At 46.2% G+C, this 21966-nt stretch overlaps 2 protein-coding genes across 2 annotated transcripts in view; one reads left to right on the top strand and one right to left on the bottom strand.

Moving 5' to 3' along the window:
• Window positions 1-4836: 4836 nt before the first annotated feature.
• DYNLT1 (dynein light chain Tctex-type 1) lies at window positions 4837-12419 on the top strand. The gene is made up of 5 exons (XM_017889634.1): window positions 4837-4939; window positions 8215-8256; window positions 10693-10816; window positions 11689-11766; window positions 11994-12419. Exons 1-5 carry the CDS (start codon window positions 4913-4915, stop codon window positions 12062-12064), a joined length of 342 nt encoding a protein of 113 aa, XP_017745123.1. The 5' UTR covers window positions 4837-4912; the 3' UTR covers window positions 12065-12419.
• Window positions 12420-13413: 994 nt separating this feature from the next.
• TMEM181 (transmembrane protein 181) overlaps window positions 13414-21966 on the bottom strand; it is a 101223-nt gene continuing 92670 nt past the window's right edge. The window contains 4 exon segments of the mRNA XM_017889621.1: window positions 13414-17039; window positions 17464-17530; window positions 19017-19106; window positions 20352-20434. Coding sequence (XP_017745110.1) covers window positions 16961-17039; window positions 17464-17530; window positions 19017-19106; window positions 20352-20434 — 319 coding nt within the window. The 3' untranslated portion in view covers window positions 13414-16960.

Here is a 21966-nt window from a genome sequence, read left to right as displayed (position 1 = left end):
CCACACCGAGGAGCTCTTCTATGGCAACATTTTACATTTTTAGCTGGAGGAAAGACCAAGCTGATGCTGGTGAAATGTTTCACCCTTCCTAAGGAAACTCCCCACAGAGACTACAGGCTTCAACTATTCAAATGTTCCCACATTTGTGAAGGGTTTCACACTGACTTCAGTGTAAATGACTAACCACATCTCAAAGAACAGCTATTAACTCAAGAATAATTTACAAGAAAGGGGGACAGCCAAGCCAAGAGCGATGAAGATTGTAATGAAATCACCAAGGGGAATCTTCAAAATGCTGTGCATGTACTAGGTAGTATTACCCAGCACCATGAAGTGTCCCTGCCCTGCTAACTCGGGCATGGCCAAAGATTTGCTCTGGAGAGCAATAAGACAATGAAGTGTGTACAAAGGTGCCACGTGCCACGTAGGCTTGGCACCTTCCGAGCAGTACTGGGGCCACCATTCTCTTTCCCTTCTCTTTCCCTTGAGGACTCCAGACACAGGCTGCTCCATCATCCTGGTCTCAGCATGGAGAAGACGTGAAGCAGAGCCATGGAAGATCCTTGATGGTCATGGAGTATGAGTGGCAAATAAATGTTTGCTGTTATCAACCACTGAGAGTGTAGGGCCATTTGTTTCTGCAGCTAACTTAGCCTATTCTGCTGATATAGCGTGTGGTGTTTGTATAAACACAGAACTGAGCATCAAACTATTTAATAACTACGATAGCATGAATATTTACCCATTGGAACAAATGCCAGCGGAGGCCCTGCAATACCATGAGCTATCCTTTAGTTACTGGATCTTGAGGATGAGGTCCCAGGGAAGCGGCTGCAGTCACCAGGATTGAAAGGAAGAGAGGCCCAAGAAGCTCAGAGCAACCACTCTTTCATACAGAGGTATTTGAGCACAACTGTGCCTCCGCTTCCCAGCTCAACAGCAGATCTAAATATAGGCATTTCTTAGCTAATCTCTTCAACATTTCTCAGCACAGGACTCTCACTTTAGATATGCGTCAGCTAGAGTTTCTTTTCCTTTACAACATTAAATTCCTCAGCCATGAGTGTTTCAACATCACCCTCATCTTCATCGTCTTCTTCTTTTATTATCATTTTAACTCAGCATGATCTCATAGTACATCTCAATAACACACTTCTTGGCACAGGGGAAGAAAGGAAAAAAATGGAATATCCACAGGATGGGATTTGGACTATGAAGGGCTGCAGATGACAGCAGAACAACATTGCTGGATATTATTATTATTATTATTATTATTTGAGAATAAAAATACAAAATTAGCTGGGCATGGTGGCGGGCACCTGTAATCCTAGCTACTCGGGAGTTTCACTCTTGTTGCCCAGGCTGGAGTGCAATGGCGCGATCTCGGTTCACCACAACCTCCACCTCCCAGGGTCAAGCGATTCTCCCTGCCTCAGCCTCCCAAGTAGTTAGGACTACAGGCATGCGCCACCACGCCCGGCTAATTTTGTATTTTTAGTAGAGATGGGGTTTCTCCATGTTGGTCAGGCTGGTCTCGAACTCCCAACCTCTGGTGATCTGCCCGCCTCAGCCTCCCAAAGTACTGGGATTACAGGTGTGAGCCACAGCGCCCGGCCACTGCTGGATATTCTTGATGTTATTTATTGATGTGACAGTTCGTTGATTGCTATGATTATCAGGCCCACACTTGCTAAAGGTATTGGCAGCTCCAGTCCCACTGTCTGTATTTAAGAAATTTGACTCCAGGAAAGAAAGGTGATTGCACGCAAACCTGCCAACCTATCACTAACCTCCAAACTGAAAAACAAACCCAAGATTCACTCCACTGACTTACTGCATAGAAACTAAACATTATTCTAAAATATGGCGGAATGTTAAAGATTCATGAGCAGTTATGAGTCAAAGTGTCTGAGCTCCAATGCTTCTGATGGACATCCACTCGTGGCAGATGGAAGGTGCTGGCAATGGCATCTGGTGAACTGCCAAATGTCTTCACGATTTTAAATGCCTTAACCCTACAGACTCTACATCAGTTGGGCAGAATATAATACCACATCACTGCATTTTTCCAAGCAGTACAATATCACATAAGCCTAGAGAATTCAAACCCTCCTATTTACAGATATATCCATTTTAAAAAATATATTCCATAGAGGCCATGTTTAGTCAACTTTGTAGCCTCAACCGCAGCTCAGAGCCTGACACAAAGGGAGTGCTCCATATATGTGTGTTGAACAAGTGAACAAATAGTTATGAAGATAAACAGACCAGTTCATCTGTTTATTGGCAGCCTCAAAATGCCATATCTCATGGTCATTTAACAAACGTTCTTTGATAGTTAAAATTGGAGAGTGGTACCCAATGTATAAAAGCTAAAATCATGTAAACATTTGCATGTTTTCTGTTGATTTATGTGCATGCTGGTGATCCGCAGTTATAATGTAACAAGATCATGCATTAATTATGCACCACCCTAGCAGCCATTCAGGAAATTCATTTAAATTAGGAAGTTCCTAAAAGGTTGTGGGGAAAACTGAAAAGGTTGAAAAGTGAAAAGGCTCTTCCATTGCCAGTGTTCGCTCAGAACCGGTTTACTCTTGCTTTGCACATAATTCTGTGACACTTAGCTACTGAACTCCAGGTCCACAACAAAGTAGCAGAAGAAAAAAGAATTAAGAGGCTCCTGATTGGCTCAGGATCATGGTGGGGCTGAGAGAGCGGAATCAGGTAGGCAGAGAACACCCAAAATGAGATCTCAGGTGACGCTGAGAACGGCAGGAAGGTAAAGCAATATCAGCATCAGAATCACGTGTGGACTGAGGTGCAAGACTGAAACACCAGGACAGGGGAGTTGAAGCCAGGTAATAAGAAAGGAACTCAAAAGGTAGATAAAGTTCAGAATCCAAGGAGAGGAAGACCAGGTATGGGAGAGCAACCAGCCCACCCAGCAAGTCTCCCTGCTCAGGCCAAGGACCCAGGGCCAAGCAGCCTTGGGTCAGTCAGGGCTCTGTCGTCCCCTCGCCAGCCCTGTTTCCCTCAAGGAGGCAGGTAGTTGCATCTTCCTCCACTCCCCAGTTCTCTCCATTTGGGTCTGAGGCAAAGCTAACACCCATGGGGAAATGATTCATTCAATAAATGTTAGGCCGGGCATGGTGGCTCATCACAGCTATAATCCCAGCACTTTGGGAGGCTGAGGCTGGAGGATCCCTTAAGCCAAGGAGTTTGAGACCAGCCTGGGCAACACAGTGAGACCCTATCTCCACAAAAGACATATAAAAAAAATAGCGGGGTGTGGTTGCTAGTGCCTGGAATCCCAGCTGCTCAAGAGGCTAAGGCAGGAGAATACCTTGAGCCCAGTTCAAGCTCTTAGTGATCTTTGGATGACTAAACTTTAACACATCTTAGCTCAAAATCTCTTGAGCATTCACACCACTGCATTTCAGCCCAGGCAACAGAATGACACCCTGTCTCTAAATAAATAAATAAATTTTAATTGTGCAGCTATTATGTGCCAGGCACAATGTGGAAGGAAGGGGATACATTAGTGAATAAAACAGATCCTTCCTGCATGGTACTTAGTTTCTAAATGGAGACACACCATAAACCAGCAACCATAAATACATTCTTGCAAACGGAGAGAAGTGCTATGAGGAAAATGTACAGGATGCAGGGATGGAGAAAGAGGAGGTCGGCTACCTTAGATGCAGTGGTCACAGGATGGCTCTGTGTAGGAGATTTTGAGCTAAGATATGTTAAAAGTTAAGTCACCCAAAGATCACTAAGATTAGTCTATAGTCTGACAACATAGGAACTATTGACAGGGCAAGGCAGAATGGGTGAGGGGAGGAAAGCGTCGTCGGGTTAGGCTCCTTTTGAAGGGCTCTAATAAGACCCTGATAGACCGACCAGGTTACAGTCCGATGGTCATAATCCAGATGAGAGATATCAATCTTTTACTGGGGTCCCGAGCATATAGGGTAGAAATAACAAGGGTTGCTGATGCATTAGATGTGGGATTTGAAGTTTAGTTCTACCAAGTCCCTGGGACTCTTGTAGTCATCTCCTTCCTGGAGAATGAGAAGTGGGTTCCAGCAGCCTGAATTCAAGTGCATGATGAGACCAGAAAAAGCAAACGCCAAAATCAAAACTCTGAGCCTCAGAATACCTGCCAATAGGTGCATATGCCCCAGCTTTCCGTGGAGGGCAGTTTACCAGAGTCCAGTGCAATTCCTAATTTCCATAAAGAACCCACATTCAAATTAAGTCTGTCTAGTTCATTGTGGTTAAGGTAGTCAGGCAGTGTGCCACATTTTACAAAATTTGCCACCCAAAATGGTTGTTTTAAATGGTGCTTAAAGGAAAAATTCTCATTTACCTGGAAAACTTAACTCCCCAAAGGCAAGTTTCATTCAGATAAAGTTTGCCAATCCCAGCCCCCAAGAGAACTGCAACAACGTCTCACCGGGCGCACCTTGGCAGTTGCCAGGTGTCCGAGCCGGTTTGAACGTCCGCGTCAATCCACACGATACAAACCGGGGGAGGGGCCAGGACCACGCTTCCCCTCCAGGACTGCCTTTTGTAAGTGTGTTTTGTTTCCGTTGCTGAGGTTTAGGGAGCTGCCCGGCTACCCTCACGGGTTCCCATGGAAACCACCACCTCCCAGAGGAGAGCAGGAGAGGCCAATTCATGGTCCACCCGCAGGCCCCGCCCAGGGATGGGGTCACAGAAGATCCGAGCAGGGAAGGGCGGGACCCGGGAGCTGGTCGTGGGCGGGGCCGTGGGGGGGCCGGGGGTTGGGCATGGGCGGGGCTGGCGCGAACGGAGGGGGCCGTGGCAGGTCCGGGGCGGGGCCTGAGTGCGCCTGCGTAGTCTGCGCCACTGAGGGAGGCGGAGGCGACGCGCGGGAGGAAAGATGGAAGACTACCAGGCTGCAGAGGAGGTAACCGCCGGGTCGGCGACGGAAGGGTGGAGGCCTAGAGCCCTGGCCGCGGAAGGACACGCGGTGCTGCCCGCAAAGACCTGGCTGCCCACCTCCTTCAGCTAGGCAGGTCTCGGCAGCCCACGGCCTGAGGTTCACGATAGCCGGCGCTTCGCCCGGCCCCATTCTGCCCGGACACTGTCGCCGTTTCCCCGGCGCATGGGGCGGGAAGGGGATTGAGCTTCCCGCGCGGGCAGGCGTCGGGCGTGAGTGGGCGATAGCGCCCGGGTGAGCGGTGCCGCGAAACCTTCACGCAGGGCCTCGCCTCCCGCAGCCAGGCTCGCCGGGAGGATGACATCACCGCCCCTTGCTCTGCGGAGCTGACCCCAGCCCCATCCTGGAGCGGGGCGCGGCGGCCGGGCTGGGAGCGTCGAGGCTTGGATGTCTCCCCGCGGGGGTGCGGCTGACCCTCCTGCCCCCACCCCCTCCGCCCTGGGCTGGCGTCCCGGCAGCCCCGCGCCTTTGTCTCGGGCCTCACCTGGTTCTGCAGCGCTGGGAATGAGTAGCACATTTCATTTCCGTTTAAGGTCTGTAAGAAAGCTCACTGTTGTGGGGAAAAAAATAGTTTATTAGTGCCTCCTTGAGGAAGTAGCATAAAGCCCACGATCTTGTCAAGCAGAAGAAACCCCTCGGCACCTTGTGCGTTAAATGGCTTTCCTTCAAGCTCACGGTCATTCGGGGAATAGAGCTGGTGAGCGCAGCTGAGATACAACCCTCATTTTCTTCTTACTGAATAATCCTCGTTGAAATTCAGATAGAGCCCTATGGATTTATTATGCAGCCTGTCAAAATATAAACTATAGATACATTTGGTAAGGTTGGATATTTTACCATTTATGAAATATAGTGGCCGGGCACGGTGGCTCACGCCTGTAATCCCAGCACTTTAGGAGACCAAGGCGGGCGGATCACCTTAGGTCAGGAGTTCGAGACCAGCCTGACCAACGTGGAGAAACTCCGTTCCTACTAAAGATACAAAATTAGCCGGGCGTGGTGGCGCATGCTTGTAATCCCAGCTATTCAGGAGGCCGAGGCAGGAGAATCGCTTGAACCTGGGAGGCAGAGGTTGCCGTGAGCTGAGATCGCGCCATTGCCCTCCAGCCTGGGCAACATGAGCGAAACTCCGTCTCAAAAAACAAAAAAAAAGAAAAGAAATTTAGTTGAACGAGGAATGTTTTCAGGGAAAATAAAAGTAAAACTTAAGGACTGATTCTAGAGTTTCAGTTTTGATCTGATTTCCTGACTAGCACACACTTCCTGTGACAATGACATAATCAATGTTTGAATGCTAATGGCAACCAAGTGAATAGTGACCAGAAGACCTGGTTCAGGAGCAGTTGACAAAGAAAAAGCCTTTCCCCTTAAACTGTTGCTAATATATTGGAAAATGTATTATAGTAATATCGAGTAAAACTGTTCTAAAAAAGAAATCGCTTTGTAAAGGAAAGCGCTTAATACTACAGTCCGAGTCTGACTCCCACAAATGAGGTGGCTAAGTGGCTTTGTTATTCGAGATCTCAATTGCGTATGTGTAAAATGAAGGGGCTGGACAGAGTGATGAGTGTTCCACCTGGGATGGAAGCCCTGGGAGGTGGAGGCCATGCCTGTCTTGTAGTAGGCATGTCTTAGGTATTTACTGAATGGCCCGTTCTGGTCCTCCCAGCAGCCTCTTAGCAGCCTTTTCTACATCTCTTCTAATTTCATGTAGATGCCTGGGCCTTTGTAAGTATTCTCTCAACTCACCATTCATCTTTCTTGGAGAAGTTAAAACTGTCCACTAAAAATTCTCTAAAATGTCCCTCAACCTTTTTCGTACTGTAACCGTATGGGAGGTGATACAGTGCCTTTCCTTTGTGATTAAGGTCACCGTAGTCACTTGGAAGGCTCCTTTAAGCTTCCAGAAATGACTTCATCTCTAAGATATTGCAAACTGTCATTCACTCAGTGAGTTGGTTTTGTTTCCAAGTCCGACTTCTGAGTACAGCAAGTGAGGTGGCTTCGGGCATTCAGCTCCTGACCCCCCTAAAAAGAAAGGGCAGGGCCTGCAGTGGACAGCAGTCAGGCAGGGAGGAAGACTCACTGCCAAGTCAGGGTTCTCTGCCTTGATTCTCCCAGGATGCACGTTGACTGAGGGCCCCGGGGGATTGCCCTCTCGAAGGCATGTCCAGAGCTGCGTACCTTTCCTGGGACTCAGCAGTAACTTTAAACGCTTGTGCTCATGTGAGGAGCATATTGGCAGGCAAGTGCCTGACTGATGTTATTTTCAGGGTGACCTTTTACCCATTCAGATCTACCATGTGTAAAAGGAAAACTAAGAAAACTATACTCCTGGCACTAGATTACTGCAGGCAGGTCACCTCCCGAGTCATCCAGACACTGACGGAGAAGGGCCATGCTGGCAGATGGTGGTTAGTTCTGGAGTAGGACGGCATCACTGGGAAAGAAAAATAATTACCTGGAAATAATATAATCATTGTACATTTTACAACTAATGGTGCTTTAAAAAAAATTTCCTCAAGGTCAGGCCTCCTAATCAGTTAACATCATGGAAGAGAGAATTACATCTTAAATGGATTGCTTCAGCAGCTTCAGTTAATTTATACAAAAAATCAGCCAACTCATTAAGCCTCTCGATTGGTTAATGATTCTAGCAGTCAGTTGAAATGGAAGAAGAGAATGAATTTTAGTTTAAAGTGAAGTCTTAGATCGTGGCATGATTAAAACAAAACAGGGCCGGGTTGGTGGCTCACGCCTGTAATCCCACCTCTTTGGGAGGCTGAGGTGGGAGGATCACCTGAGGTCAGGAGTTTGAGACCAGCCTGGCCAACGTGGTGAAACCCCCATCTCTACTAAAAATATGAAAATTAGCTGGGTGTGGTGGAGGACACCTGTAATCCCAGTTACTTGGGAGACTGAAGCAGGAGTATCACTTGAACCTGGCAGGCGGAGATTGCAGTGAGCCGAGATGATGCCACTGTGTTCCAGCCTAGTCTACAAAGCAACACTCTGTCTCAAAAATAAGTGAATAAAACAGAACACCTTTAAATTACGTACATGTATTCTAGTCTTCTGGTTTCTGAAGACTGTAATGCCATCCATCTTTGCTAAAGTGAACAGTCTACTTAGATTATTTCTAAGGTCTTCATTTCTAAATTATGTTCATTACGTAAATTTGCATTTATCAATGTAGTGGAAATATCTTTTAAATAAACTTAACTGAATGTTCTTCCTTGCAGACTGCTTTTGTTGTTGATGAAGTGAGCAACATTGTAAAAGAGGTAAGAGGATAAATGCTCACTTCTTAAATGTTTGATTAATGGCTTATATTAGAGAAAATAATGTGTTTTAAATACTATTTTGGAATTGTTTTGACCAAGTCTGTGTGTTTGGGTGTTTCAAATAACAGTTTTTACTTCAGCAAATAGCTAGTTAAGAATTGCTTCTATATTATGCAAATTATATATTTTAAATCAGACAAGGAATTTTATGTACATAGCATTATTCCTGAATATCACCAAGACTTGATTCTATAATCTTTTAAGCATAAAAGACTCCTGGCATACAAATAAGTGTCTCCAGGGTTGAATGAAGAAAGAGTGAGTGTAAGAAAATTGAACAGTCAACTTCCAGTTATTCTGGACCTGGTGATCCAGTTTGGGGCCTATATGCTTACTTTTCTTACATTTCTAAACTTCACACTCTATTGTGTTATTGATCATGAAGAGGAAGAGAGACAGAAGGGATGTTTGTTACTTATTCAGAAAGTACACACTGAGGGAGCAGGCAGGGCATACACCCTCCTGGAGTTTACAGCTGAGGGGCGGGCAGGGCAGACACATCAAACAATCCCGCTGTAAAGTGTCAGCCTGCATTTGCTGTGTGGTAAGTGCCACTAGTGGTGGTGCTGTGAGAGCATTGAACGGGGAATGTGACCCACCCAGGGAGTTCAGGGACCATTTCGAGCTGAAATCTGAAGAATGAGTAGAAGTAGGGGTAATGCAGTAAAAAGAGGGGACAAGGCCCTGTGGGAAGTGGGGGCAGTGCACATTCCCCATTCCCCCCTATTGCGGGGGCTACAGGTGATTCTGTACTCAAGCGACCCTAAATATTGGGTAGTAGTCAATTTGCACAGGTCCAGAATTGGTGGAGAGTTCTCTCCTCCTTGAAAAACTGAATTTCAAAGTATGTGCGGAGGGAGAGCTGGCGGAGGGAGAGGTTTAGCTTGAACAAAGCCCCCCCACCTTTTGACAATGCCCAGTTCTAGTAATACCGCTGTCCTCTTAAACTGGGACGTCTGGCCCCCCAGCCCTCTTGCAGCCTCTGAGCTGGGAGGGAGCGCAGTGGCAGAGGACGAGAAGTAAGCCGGCCCTGTGTGTAACGTGACTACTCAGAGTCCCAGGGAGATGATCGGCAGGTCTGTAGGTAGAAATCAGAGTGACCTAGGGAGGTTTTAGGTCCTCAAAAGCAAGGTCACTGGATCTAAGCCCCAGGCATCAGATACCAGTCCGTCCCCACCATGCACAGCTCAGATCCCCGGACTGCTGGTTTGCTCTGCCTGTCTGAGGACAGACCTTGGCCCTCACTGACTGTTGTTATTTTCACTTTAGGTCATAACTGTCATAGAAACTCAGGTTCCTGGTTTCTAGCACAGCAAGTTAGGGGTAGAGAAGAAAGTTGCTGAGGTGCAAGCACACTGGCATCCATGTGAAAGGGGAGCTGACGCTGAAAAACCCGGAAAATCACACAATGGCAGTATCATAGGGATAAGCTTAGCAAGAACAGCGACAGTGAGCCTTGCATTGTCAGATAACCCCCAAAGAATATAGCATAGAAAAAGAAGTAAGCGTATAATAAAGGAGAAAAGTTGGTCTGGGTGCTGTGGCTTATGCCTGCAATCCCAGCACTTTAGGAGGCTGAGGCAGGAGGATCACTTGAGCCCAGGCATTTGACAGCAGCCTGGGCAACAGAGCAAGACCCCATCTCTACAAAAAACTAGCCAGGCATGGTGGCACATGCCTGCAGTCCCAGCTACTAGGGAAGCTGAGGTGGGAGGACTGCTTGAGCGCCAGAGGTCAAGGCTGCAGTGAGCCAAGATTGCATCACTGCTCTCCAGCCTGGGCAACAGAAGGAGACCCTGCCTCAGAAAAATCAAATTAAAAAAATTTCATCATAAACCTAAAATAAGTTTTGGAATATAAAGGGCTTTTAGTTATCTGAAAAATGCACTTAACATGGTAACCTGTTCCCAAACAATGCTGGATAAAAGTATTTTTTAATACATGATTATTTGGATAGGTTTGTATATTGTCAGTTGTACAAATAATACAATTCATCTAATATATAGTATTAGTATATGTTAGATAGTAGTAGATAAAAGTAATATACCTTTAAGAAATGAATGGCAAAATATTTTCTAGCCTCAACAGGAAAAAAAAATGTATTGCTTATCTCTAAATATTAATAGTAGTAGTGAACATTAAGTGTAAGTATTAGGTCAAAATGTGTAAATAATTTGACAGACTATGAATTTTTAAAGCAAATTTCAAACATTTAAATGAAATATAATACTATCAAAAGGTGTATTTGCAAAGGCACCCTCATGATTAAAAATAAACTTTTCATAAATCACTTCTTGGGATGCTGTCAGTTCCTGATTGAAAGGTGGTGTGGGTGCGTTTGGTTAATCGGGACGCGCTTTGTGCTTTGTTTTCTAGGCTATAGAAAGCGCAATTGGTGGTAACGCTTATCAACACAGCAAAGTGAACCAGTGGACCACAAATGTAGTAGAACAAACTTTAAGCCAACTCACCAAGCTGGGAAAACCGTTTAAATACATCGGTAATGGATTTTTGTTTCTTGTATATTTGAGGGATGGTTTTTTAACACTGATCACAGGGGCATCCAGTACCAGAAACAACAGCTAACGTGGCCCCACCTCAAGGAAGGCTCCTGGTGGGAGTCAGCGGTGTGTGTAGCATACGTTAGCATACACTGGACCGTTTGGCTGCTGGTACAATTGCAGGGCATTTGTGAAGCGGGATCTTACAGGAAGTCCCATCAGATGCTTTTAGAACAAGTGAAGTGGAGAGGGAGCGTGTACAGACAGCCCCCAACTTAACAGTGGTTCAACTTAGGATTTTTCAACTTTATGATGGACTTACCAGGGTATTAAGTGCGTTTGCAACTTAATTTTTATATATTGTCGATTTATGATGGGTTTATGGGACACTGTAAGTCAAGGAGCACCTATAATTTGTCAGTGTAGTGAGACGAGGCAATCTGTCCCTATAATTTTTATTGAGAACATCAACCATGTGGAGCTATGTACTTTTGCTGAAAGTGGACAGAATGGGCCGGGCGTGGTGGCTCACGCCTGTAATCCCAGCACTTTGGGAGGCCGAGGCAGGTGTATCACGAGGTCAGGAGATCAAGACCAGCCTGGCCAAGATGGTGAAACCCCATCTCTACTAAAAATACAAAAAATTAGCTGGGCATGGTGGCACGTGCCTGTAATCCCAGCTACTCCGGAGGCTGAGGCGGAGAATTGCTTAAACCTGGAGGGGCGGAGGTTGCAGTGAGCCGAGATCGCGCCACTGCACTCCAGCCTGGGCGACAGAGTGAGACTCCATCTCAAAAAAAAAAAAAAGTGTACAGAATGATGTTTGTGTTACCCAGTAGACTTACCTAATAAAAATTTGTTTTAACTTAAGTGACCTGTGTAATCATGCAGAAGAATGGGGCGGGATTACACACAGCAAGTTCCTGCTTCTGGGACAGCTCTACTGATGGTATGATTTTCATTCATGTTTGTGAAGTTTTGTTGTGTGAAATATGTGACTGGATGTTTCTTATCTTTGAATGCAATGCATGTTTATCAGCCTTTTAAAACATTTTATAATAGACTTGCCAAGGTTCTTTGTGTAGCCTATAGGTACTTGACTGTTGGCCTTATTGTGAGTAAAACGTCGTCCCCCAGATTTCCCTGCCTTAAATGCTGCTCTCTTCCCTCCCGCAGGGAGCTGCACTGTGCGATGGGAGAATAAGACCATGTACTGCATCGTCAGCGCCTTCGGACTGTCTATCTGACCTGCAGTTCAGCCTATGGCCTTTCTCCTTTTGTCTCTAGTTCATCCTCTAACCACCAGCCATGAATTCAGTGAACTCTTTCCTTGTTCTCTTTAAGTGTTTTGTGGCACTCTCACAATGTAGAGGAAAAAACCAAATGACCACACTGTGATGTGAACGGCACCGAAGTCAGATGAGTATCCCTGTAGGTCACCTGCAGCCTGCGTTGCCACTTGTCTTAACTCTGAATATTTCTTTTCAAAGGTGCTAAAATCTGAAATCTGCTAGTGTGAAACTTGCTCTACTCTCTGAAATGATTCATAGACACTAATTTTCCATACTTTATACTTTTGTTAGAATAAAGTATTCAAATCTAGTCTGTTGTGTTCTCCATGTTCTGCATAGTATCATAAATGATTTCTTCGTATTTAGTGAGTGGCTTCAGAAGCTATACAACCGGGCTGGGCACGGTGGCTCATGCCTGTAATCCCAGCACTTTGGGAGGCCGAGGCAGGCAGATCATGAGGTCAGGAGCTCGAGACCTTCCTGGCTAACACTGAAACCCCGTCTCTACTAAAGATACAAAAAATTAGCTGGGAGTAGTGGCGGCACCTGTAGTCCCAGCTACTCGGGAGGCTGAGGCAGGAGAATGGCGTGAACCCGGGAGGCGGAACTTGCAGTGAGCCAAGATCGCGCCACTGCACTCCAGCCTGGGTGACAGACCGAGACTCTGCCTCAAAAAAACAAAACAAAAAAACTATGCAAATGAAAAGTTGCAGTTCTGCTGTGGTCCTCTCTGATGTACTCATTTCACCCATGGGACCAGGATCCTGACAGCTCTGCTGGGCTCTGGTCAAGATTCCTACCCCTGGGCATCACACCCACCGTTCTTAAGCCCTCCTCTTCTAGAGATTAAGGGGTAGGAGGTGGCCAAAGCAATGCCTATTCTCTTAGCCAGAGAGCTCTCACACTTGGCCCAAAGCTATAACACCTTAACTGTTAATCCCATGTTCTCTGTAGAGCTCACAAATTGTTTCAGTACTTCATAGCTTACAAAATGGCTTTCACAATCACTCATTTTATGTCCTCAACTATTGGCAGTCATTTAAAAATCAGAAAATGTTTGCAGGGTATCTGATTGGTTTAAAGTCACACATCCAAGTAGGGAGATGGGCCCAAACCCAGGACTTGACTCCATCTTCAGTGCTCTTCCCCAGGCCATGTTAGACATGGCAATAAAGACACCTCCGTGCCTGCCTGCTGAAATGGAAAAGCCCTTCCGTTATCTCCAAAGCCGCTTTACTAAAGCATTTATGTCTGCAAGGCCGAATTAACTCCACACACAAAGAGCAAACAAATCAAGACACACAGAAGTGAATATTAAAAATTTATTAACATTTACCAGAAAGGTAGTGTCAGAATTAAGCCATTCGCAAAACACGAATTTGCTCATTCACTTTCGCCTGATGACAGCAACACTGTGATGGGGTAGCACTGTGCTCCAAGGACAGGTCCCCAACTCAACACATGGCTCTACCTCTCCTTCTGGGCTTAAAGTTTAGTGTTACTTTACAAATATTTACAGTCATTTTGTAAAAAGGCAGTTTCAGTAGCAGAAAACTCTGTTTTATAGTATGGTGTTATAGTTACCAGCATATCTCCAATGTCAAACCAAGATAAACAGCATCACAATATGTCACAGACTCACACAACTTCCCTTTGGCCAGGGGAAAATATTTTCCCCCCCCTCCCCAGAAATCTAACCTCTAAGGCAACTGGTTTCCAAAACCCTCAAAAATACACAAATACACTTTTCATGTTTTAAGTCTCATCTTCACTAAATGTTCAGAGACATCCCTTTTAATTATCCCTGTTATGAGGATCTGTGTTTTTCCTGTGATAAAGGATTCAGGAAATAATTTACCACATTATAATCTATTTAACATAACTACCCTCAGTAAATAGTTCATGAAATTCTTGGGGCTGGTGACATTTGTCTTGTAACCTGCTCATTTAGTGGGTTGGGTTTACATAATGTATCTAAGCTTTTACTGCAATCTGCAATTATGTACAGTAACCTTACAAACCTTGAATATAGTATATATATCCCCTTCTCTAGCCTTTCAAATGGGGCTTAAGAGAGAGAAAATGGCACCACTTCACTGCTATAATGATTTAATAATAAATCAAGAGACTTATTATCCACATGGATAATGAAGCTCTCCCTAGGGAAACTGAAATACCTCTGGTCATCTTCCAGGTTCTGCTAGACTGGACCAGTATTTAAAAAATCCCAAAGATGATGTTATTCAAGCCATTACCATGAAAGAACTAAAGTCAGCCCTTTAAGTTCGCAAAAACTTTAACATAACTACCTGCAGTAAATAGTTTATTTTTTCTTCAACAATTTTCTTGCTACTGTCAAAAGTTTCTGGCAGACTTTAGTGTTTTAACCGGATACCTATGGTACATATTCTACATGCCAAGTGCTAGAGAGTTTAAGCAAAATTTTACATGGGGTATGTAATAAGTTGATATTTATAATATACCAGGGAAGACAAGTTGAAAATACATGACTTAATAAGAACCATTTTCCCCTTAAGCACTAATTTTTTTCTTATTTTCAACTTAGTTACAAAAGTAAATAAATCCTATATTTTCATTTCACTGATGCATGAAAACTCAATGTATGAAGATAAGTCATCAGTTTATAATTACACTATAGGACAAAGATAAGTTTTAAAAAGTTCTAGTGTGTGTATGGCTAAATGCCTCAAATATTTTACATTTACTGATAAATAACAGCATTCCAAATTATGGACATTTTATAATGATTAAAAATTGTAAACTATCACAGAATATGTTAATCAGCACAAGTCTTCATAGTTTAAATAAAATTATAGTGGTCTTATTAGAAGTTGTAAAATTTGGTAACAGAAAATTTCCATACACAGAAAAAAAAAATCACATCATTGCAAATTTAAAAATCATGTAAACTTGAATTACCCTTGCAGTAAGTTGTCTTAAACATTCATATTTACAAGGTTTTTAAAACAAATGTGAATGGAACCCATATTAAAAGTACATTATCACTAAAGTTTAAAAGGAAAGATACAAAGGAAAGTCATGACAAATAGTTTCTCATGAAGATCTCTAAAGTCCTAGCACTACTTAACATGGATGATAATTTGAAGCTCTGCATGGTAATCTTAAGAGTCAATGCATAGATGAAGAAAAAAAGTAGGTACTGTTTGCGTTGCGGAACTATCATCTTCTGGACCTCAATTGCCGAGACAGCATCAGTCAGGTTGCCCAGTTACCGGATGTTAACAGATGTGTGTCTGCAGAGGTGAAGAGGAAAGCATAGGAGGCGTCCACACGAGACTTCTATATGGAGTCCTTGACTGAAAGGAACGGGGAAGCTCCAGGGCCTTCTATGATGCCACAGATTCAACGGTGCCAAGGACTTCACAGAGCAGGTCATCCCTACCTGACTGCTACTTGACGCATGGAGGACAGGGAACCCCTTCCGGAAGCACGAGTTGCCTTCTACCCAAATACGTTTTCCATGAACCATTTAAAACATTTTACTTTCTTTTCATTTTGTTTCCAAATAATGAGTTTTAAAAACTGTTTGCCAATAACTAATCTAAAATACTCTATCAATCTTTCATGAAGCTTTATTTATTTATTTATTTATTTATGAATGACACGGGTTCTCGCTCTGACATCCAGGCTGGAGTGCAGTGGCGCAATCATGGCTCACTGCAGCCTCGACCTCCAGGGCTCAAGCAATCCTCCCAACTCAGCCTCCTGAGTAGCTGGGACTACGGGCATGCCCCAGCATGCCCGGCTAACTTTTTAAATGTTTTATAGAGACAGGGTCTCCCTAAGTTGCCCAAGCTGGTCTCAAACTCCTGGGCTCAAGTAATCCTCCCACTTTGGCCTCCCAAAGTGTTGAGATTACAGGTGTGAGCCACTGTGCCTGATCCCTCATTTAGCTTTTATTTAAATAAATAAATAAATAAATAAATAAATCTCTGTGGCATTTCATATCCAACAGAATTGCAGAAACTGCCATTTATTGGAATGATAAGGGTTCCTCTCCTGCCCAATTTACCACCCACAGGGAAATCCATTTAGTGATGTGTGTACACACAGGCCCCTGAGAAGCACCATGGCAATAAGACCTTCCCCACGGGAGTTGGTAACCTGTAAATTACCTTAGCCTTTCCTTATTCAACTTATCAAACCCTCCTCAGAACTCCACACTATTACTTCCCCTTTGGTGACGTGAAGGGTTGGAACCCAGGCATCCCCCATTCCCCTGATGAGTCACAACTCACACACTGCACCAAACGCAGTCCATGTAAGTGACCAATCACTTCAGCCACCTGGTTACCCAGGGCACTGGCCACTCAACGAGGAAGGACTGCCCTGAAGTGGCCACAGATAAGGCTTCCCTTTGAGTTTAAAGGGCCAAAAAACAGTACCAGGTAGAAGGGAAGAAAGAAGGTGAGGCTGTCACGCTGAGGACCTAGTCACAGGCGGCTCGTGAACTTGGAATCAGTGAATGATCACAGAAAAAAAAAAGTACGTATCCACTCTACTAAAAATGTGTGATTTCCTCCTCATCACTGAAAACATGCTCTCTCATCTGAAATCTTCGTAAAAAAGGATTTGGCTGTTGAAACTTGCTATCAGCGCCTCTCTTCTCATAGCCACCAAGACAATAAATTTGGCTAAACATTTAAATTTGCCCTCAGTTTTGGTTTTCCTTTAAAAAAATATGTAAACAAATGAGGAACAGGAAATCTCTGCTTATAAGAAAAGTCTGAATATAACAGGGGAAGGTCAGCAGACGGTCACCGGGGAAAGCATCCAGGCACCTTGTCGCCTTGCTGGGCTGGCCAGGGCTCAGTCACTGTCTGACTCCTCCTTGTACTTGGCCCGAATGGCCTGGCCGTTCTGCAGCGGCATTTCTTCATAGTCACTCCTGTGAGGAAAGAGACCTTTGAGACCGTCTGACGTCTGACAGCTCTCTATTCGCCTCTTCCACACTGACACACCATCCCTGCAGGGATTTGACCACCACCTCGCTCTCTCCATTTTGTGTCACCAACTGCTACTCCTGCTGACGCCATCCTCCTCTCCCCCACCCCCAGTTCCCAGGGCCCATCGGTCCAGAGAGCACAGTTCTTCCCGTGGCCAGCACGCCCCACAGGTAGCCAGCGGAAAGGAATACCACCACATCTAAGCCCGAATACTGTGAAAACAGAAAACCACGAGCCACTCAACACTCTAAAGTAAATGCTTTCATACCTTAAAAATAATTTTAGAATAGTAACCCATTCAGTAAACATGCAAGGCCACAATGGGATGCCCAAGGTGTGCCGGCCTTCTGAGGGACAGGGACTCACCCATAAATCACATCATCATCGGAATCATTCAGCATGGAGAAGGCAGGATTGTCTTTCAGCTGGGACTCTGAAAACCAACAAAAGCATTTTCATCTCAAGCAATTGACATGATGAGCCTGGAAAGGGAGGATGCTGTCCCGGACAAAGGATGGGAGTCGGGAAGAGCTGGATTCAAATTGCAGATGCTGCCATCATCAAATCTTGTAAGGCTATTTTCTCATCTACAAGACAGGGCTGGCCTGGCCGGCCTAGCAGGGACGTCCTGAAGGCTGAGGGAGGCAGCCTGTGGGAAAGAGCAAGCAGGCTGCCGTTGCCCGCGGGCGAGCTGCCTCCTGTTGACACGGGGAGTGGGGAGCCGAACACAAGCCCCAGGAGACGCGGCTCTGCCCTGCCTGCCCCGGCCCAGTCCTTGGACGTGCAGCGAGCTGCTTCTTCTGTAAAATGGGCATGATTATACGTTTATCATAAAGTTGTTGTCCAGCTTCAGTGAGACGCTGTTTGTGAAGGTGCTGGGAAAGTGCCAGCACACTGTAAGATGTCAGGGGGTGCGGGGGTCTGCCTATGTTCCAGAGAGCTCCCATCCTTTTCATTCCCTGTGAAAGAGGGTTGTTTTGGTTTTGTTATTGGGTGACTTTCTGTATGTTTTGGTTTTTCTTTTTAATGGTAACAACACTACTACAGATGTTCCTTGACTTACGATGGGGTTATGTCCTGATAAACCCATTGTTAAGTTGAAAGTATCGTTAAGTCAAAAATGCATTGACTACAGCTAAGGTACCGAACATCGCGGCTTAGCCTATTCTGCCTTAAGTGTTATTACATTAGCCTTTAGTTGGGCAAAATCATCTAATGCAAAGCCTATTTAATTTTTGTTTTTAAGAGACAAGGTCTCATTCTGTCCTCGGGGTTGGAGTGCAGCAGTGTGCTCATAGCTCACTGCAGCCTCTCCTCTTGGGCTCAAATGATCAACCCTCCTCAGCCAAAAGAGTAGCTGGCACTACAGGCACGTCACCACACCTGTCTAATTTTTTAATTTTTTGTAGAGATGGGTTCTCTATTTTGCTCCGCAGGCTGGTTTCAAACTCCCAGCCTCATACAATCCTCCTGCCTTGGCCTCCCAAAGTGCTGGGATCAAAGGATCAAAGCCTGTTTTGTAATAAATGTTGACTATCTCATGAATTTACTCAATGCTGTACTAAAAGTGAAAAACAGAATGGTTGTTTGGGTATTCAAAGTGTGATGTCTCCTGAATGTGTATTGCTTTTGCACCTTTGTAAAGTCAAAAAATCCCCAACTGAACAGCATAAGCTGAGGACTGACACTAACAAAATGAGTGTGTTAACTGTGTGGGAATGACACAACGCAGGTTCTACGTATGCTGGGCCCCAACTCACCTCAGAGCTCAACATTTAAACTCACTGTCTCTCTGCCAAGAGAAGTCACTAGGAATCATAGTGCCCACATGAATGGGAAACCCAGGAAGTGGGTCGTGGATGAACACAGGCCTCTGTGCCCACTACCTGGCCAGCAGCCCAGACCCCAGGGTGGCTTACCATAGAGGGCATTCTTCGACGGAGAATATACAAAGGCCAAGGTGTAGAGATAGAAGTTCAACAGGCCATAGAAAGATAAGAACTCGGCTGGTGGTGCTGTCAAGGGAAGGAACGCGGCATCTGGACACATCAGTCAGAGGCTGTACCTCAGCCCGACCGCTCCTCCCGAATCAGCAGCCCCTTCTGGTGCCAAGCCTCCGCCAGTGCCCGGGGGCCCATAACCCAGACGTCAGGACTCCACAGTTCAAGCCCACAGCCAGGGGTCACAAGGACTCTTCAAGGTCACAGTAAATAACAGGTCAACTGCGGCCTCTCACGCCAGTGGAAACCTAGACCCACTGAGCCATCTGGTGGCGATCCTGTCACTGGCACCAAGGGCAGGGCCAGAAGTTGTTACAAGAAAAGGGCAGGAAGGCCACGGGCAAACGGCGAATCAAGGTCTCCAGACGCAATAATGAAATAAAGAATTGGGAACAAACTCTCAAACCAATTGTTCTGAACATTTTCTGGATTACAGACCCCTATGAAAATCTGTTAAAAGCTTAGCGTGAAATTCAGTCACAAAAACTTGAAAAAATCGTGTATTAATTCATGCATTAATTGGGACATAAGAAATCCCAGAGAAAGAACCCAAGATTTAAACGATTAACTCCTGAAGTGTCCCCAAAAAGGAGTGTGTGCCAACAAGCACACACATCACCTCTCCGACTTCTGGGCGAGGTCAGGGCTCCCTGGAGGCAACAGCCCTGCCCCACTGGCTCCGGGCACAGCGGGAATCGAAGGGGGTCTTAGTATTTTATGAGCTCTTCCCTACAGACACAGGCTCAACTTGCCATGACTGTCACCCCTGTATCTCAGTGATGATGAGAGAGAGACCCCCGGGGCAGACAGGAGGTGCACGGCAGCCCTCAGCCACCCCGCAGTGCTCTGCTGGAGGGCAGAGGGGGCTTGGAGCCCCGCGGTGTGGAGGGGCGACCGCACCTCATTTACCTTATGGCGCCTGCCCCTCTGGGTGGAAAGCAGGGTGGTGTGGGCATGCTCCAGAGCACCAGCCTCCCTGGGTTTGGAGCCGGGTTCTGCCACCCAAAACCTGACCTGGGGGAAATACTGAGCCCTCCAGGCTCAAGCTTCTTGTGTACAGAGGAAGGACAGGCTGCCCTGTCCCAGGGCTGCAGCGGGGCCAACTGAGATGCCTCTCAGCAGAGACGAGGCCTCCAGAGAACAGGGCGCGAGGAGCTGACTTGTCTCCTCTTGAAAGGGGCAAATCTGAGCCACTAACCGCTGCAATGCTAAGCAGGCCTCCTGCAGCCAGGGCCCTCCAGTTAAAAAGGATATAATTCTGGTAGTGAGTTGACAGCTCTGCTACAAAATTGTCTTGTAGTACTTGTGCTCCAAATCTCAAATAAAGGATGACGATGCTGAAAAAGACAGAGGAACAGAGACAATATGTAAACATGCATGAAAACGGCATTCGCTTCAGAGAATTCTCTATTCACTCCATTCAACTTTTTGGTCTGTACATTATGATTTCTGTATGGGTACTTCCACACACACGCACAGACGCACACACATGCGCACAGACACACGCACACGCACACACACAGAGAGCCCCTGCCTCTGGTTTTTGGTCTCGGATCTAGGCAGGCTAGACCCACCGGCCAGCTGCAGGGACATGATGAATCTTGCTGCGGACCCCATCACACTCTCCCTACTTGGGGCCTTGAAGCCCCCTTGGCACATTTCCTCCCTGTTCTCGCTCTCGTAATTCAGGTTTTCGAGACCATCTCCTGTGACAGAGTCCCCCTCTCCCAAGGGAAGCCTACTTCTCCTTCATCACAGCTCCCCTTTCAGACACAGGGACGCCTCCCCGGTCAGTTCCAGTGACTCGCACAGCAACGAAGGCAGCACCTTTGGTTCAGATTGGTTCAGACTCCCACCCGGTGACAGATGACAACAGAGGCCTCAGGTAATAGGTCCATAGGCTCCTTCTCCGCCAACCTTCCACCTCACCTCCCACATGCCACTCTCAGCCAGACGGTTTCATTAACATGTGCACCAGACCCTCTCACCTCCCAGCTCAAGACTCTCTGGTGGTCTCCTAGCACAGAATGGAAACTAGACTCGAGAGCTTGCTCTGCCTCCCACCGTGCCCACGCCTGCTTGTCTCCAGCCATGCTGGTCTCCAGTGACACTGCTGTCTCTCCACCTCGCCATGCTGATGCTCACCCAGGCTGCCAGTGCCCTGTTCTGCAGCCTGGAGCAGCCACCCCACAGCTTTCAGGGCTCCTCCTCAGGTCCTCGGCCAAATGTCACCTCCCCAAGAGACACATCCCTAAACCACTCATCTGAAGTGGATCCTTCCCGTCCGCAAGTCACGTCTCCCTTTCGTCTGCAGCATGGCCCGCAGGGGTAATGTATTTAGTTGTTTGCCACTCGTCTCCCTCTGTGGGAACATAAATCCCGTGACAGAGAGAAACCTGTCTGCCAGGGCAGGCACTCAGTAACTATTTGTAGGATAAATGAGTCCCGACACCAGTGTGAAGAAAGATCACAGGGCAGGGCAACCTCCAAGACAGAGGTCACCAGAAGTAGATAGTAGCTCCCAACTTGGTGACTAGGTAATTTGAGGGTGAGGGTGTGTGAGAGTGATGGTGTGAGGTGACAGTGAAGGTGTGAGAATGTGAGGGCGTGAGAATGTGAGGGTGAGAGGGTGTGAGAATGTGAGCGTGTGAGAGTGTGAGGGTGTGAGAATGTGAGAGTGAGGGTGTGAGAATGTGAGAGAGTGAGGGTGTGAGAATGTGAGGGTGTGAGAATTTGTGAGGGTGTGAGAATGTGAGGGTGAGAGTGAGGGTGTGAGAATGTGAGGGTGCGAGACTGAGAATGTAAGGGTGTGAGAATGTAAGGGTGAGGGTGAGAGTGAGGGTATGAGAATGTGAGGGTGAGAGTGGGT

Source organism: Rhinopithecus bieti, unplaced genomic scaffold (genome assembly GCF_001698545.2).
Source record: "Rhinopithecus bieti isolate Rb0 unplaced genomic scaffold, ASM169854v2 scaffold_18548, whole genome shotgun sequence".
NCBI lineage: Eukaryota > Metazoa > Chordata > Mammalia > Primates > Cercopithecidae > Rhinopithecus > Rhinopithecus bieti.
Note: the sequence above shows the minus strand (reverse complement) of the source record. Positions and strands in the feature narration are given on the sequence as shown.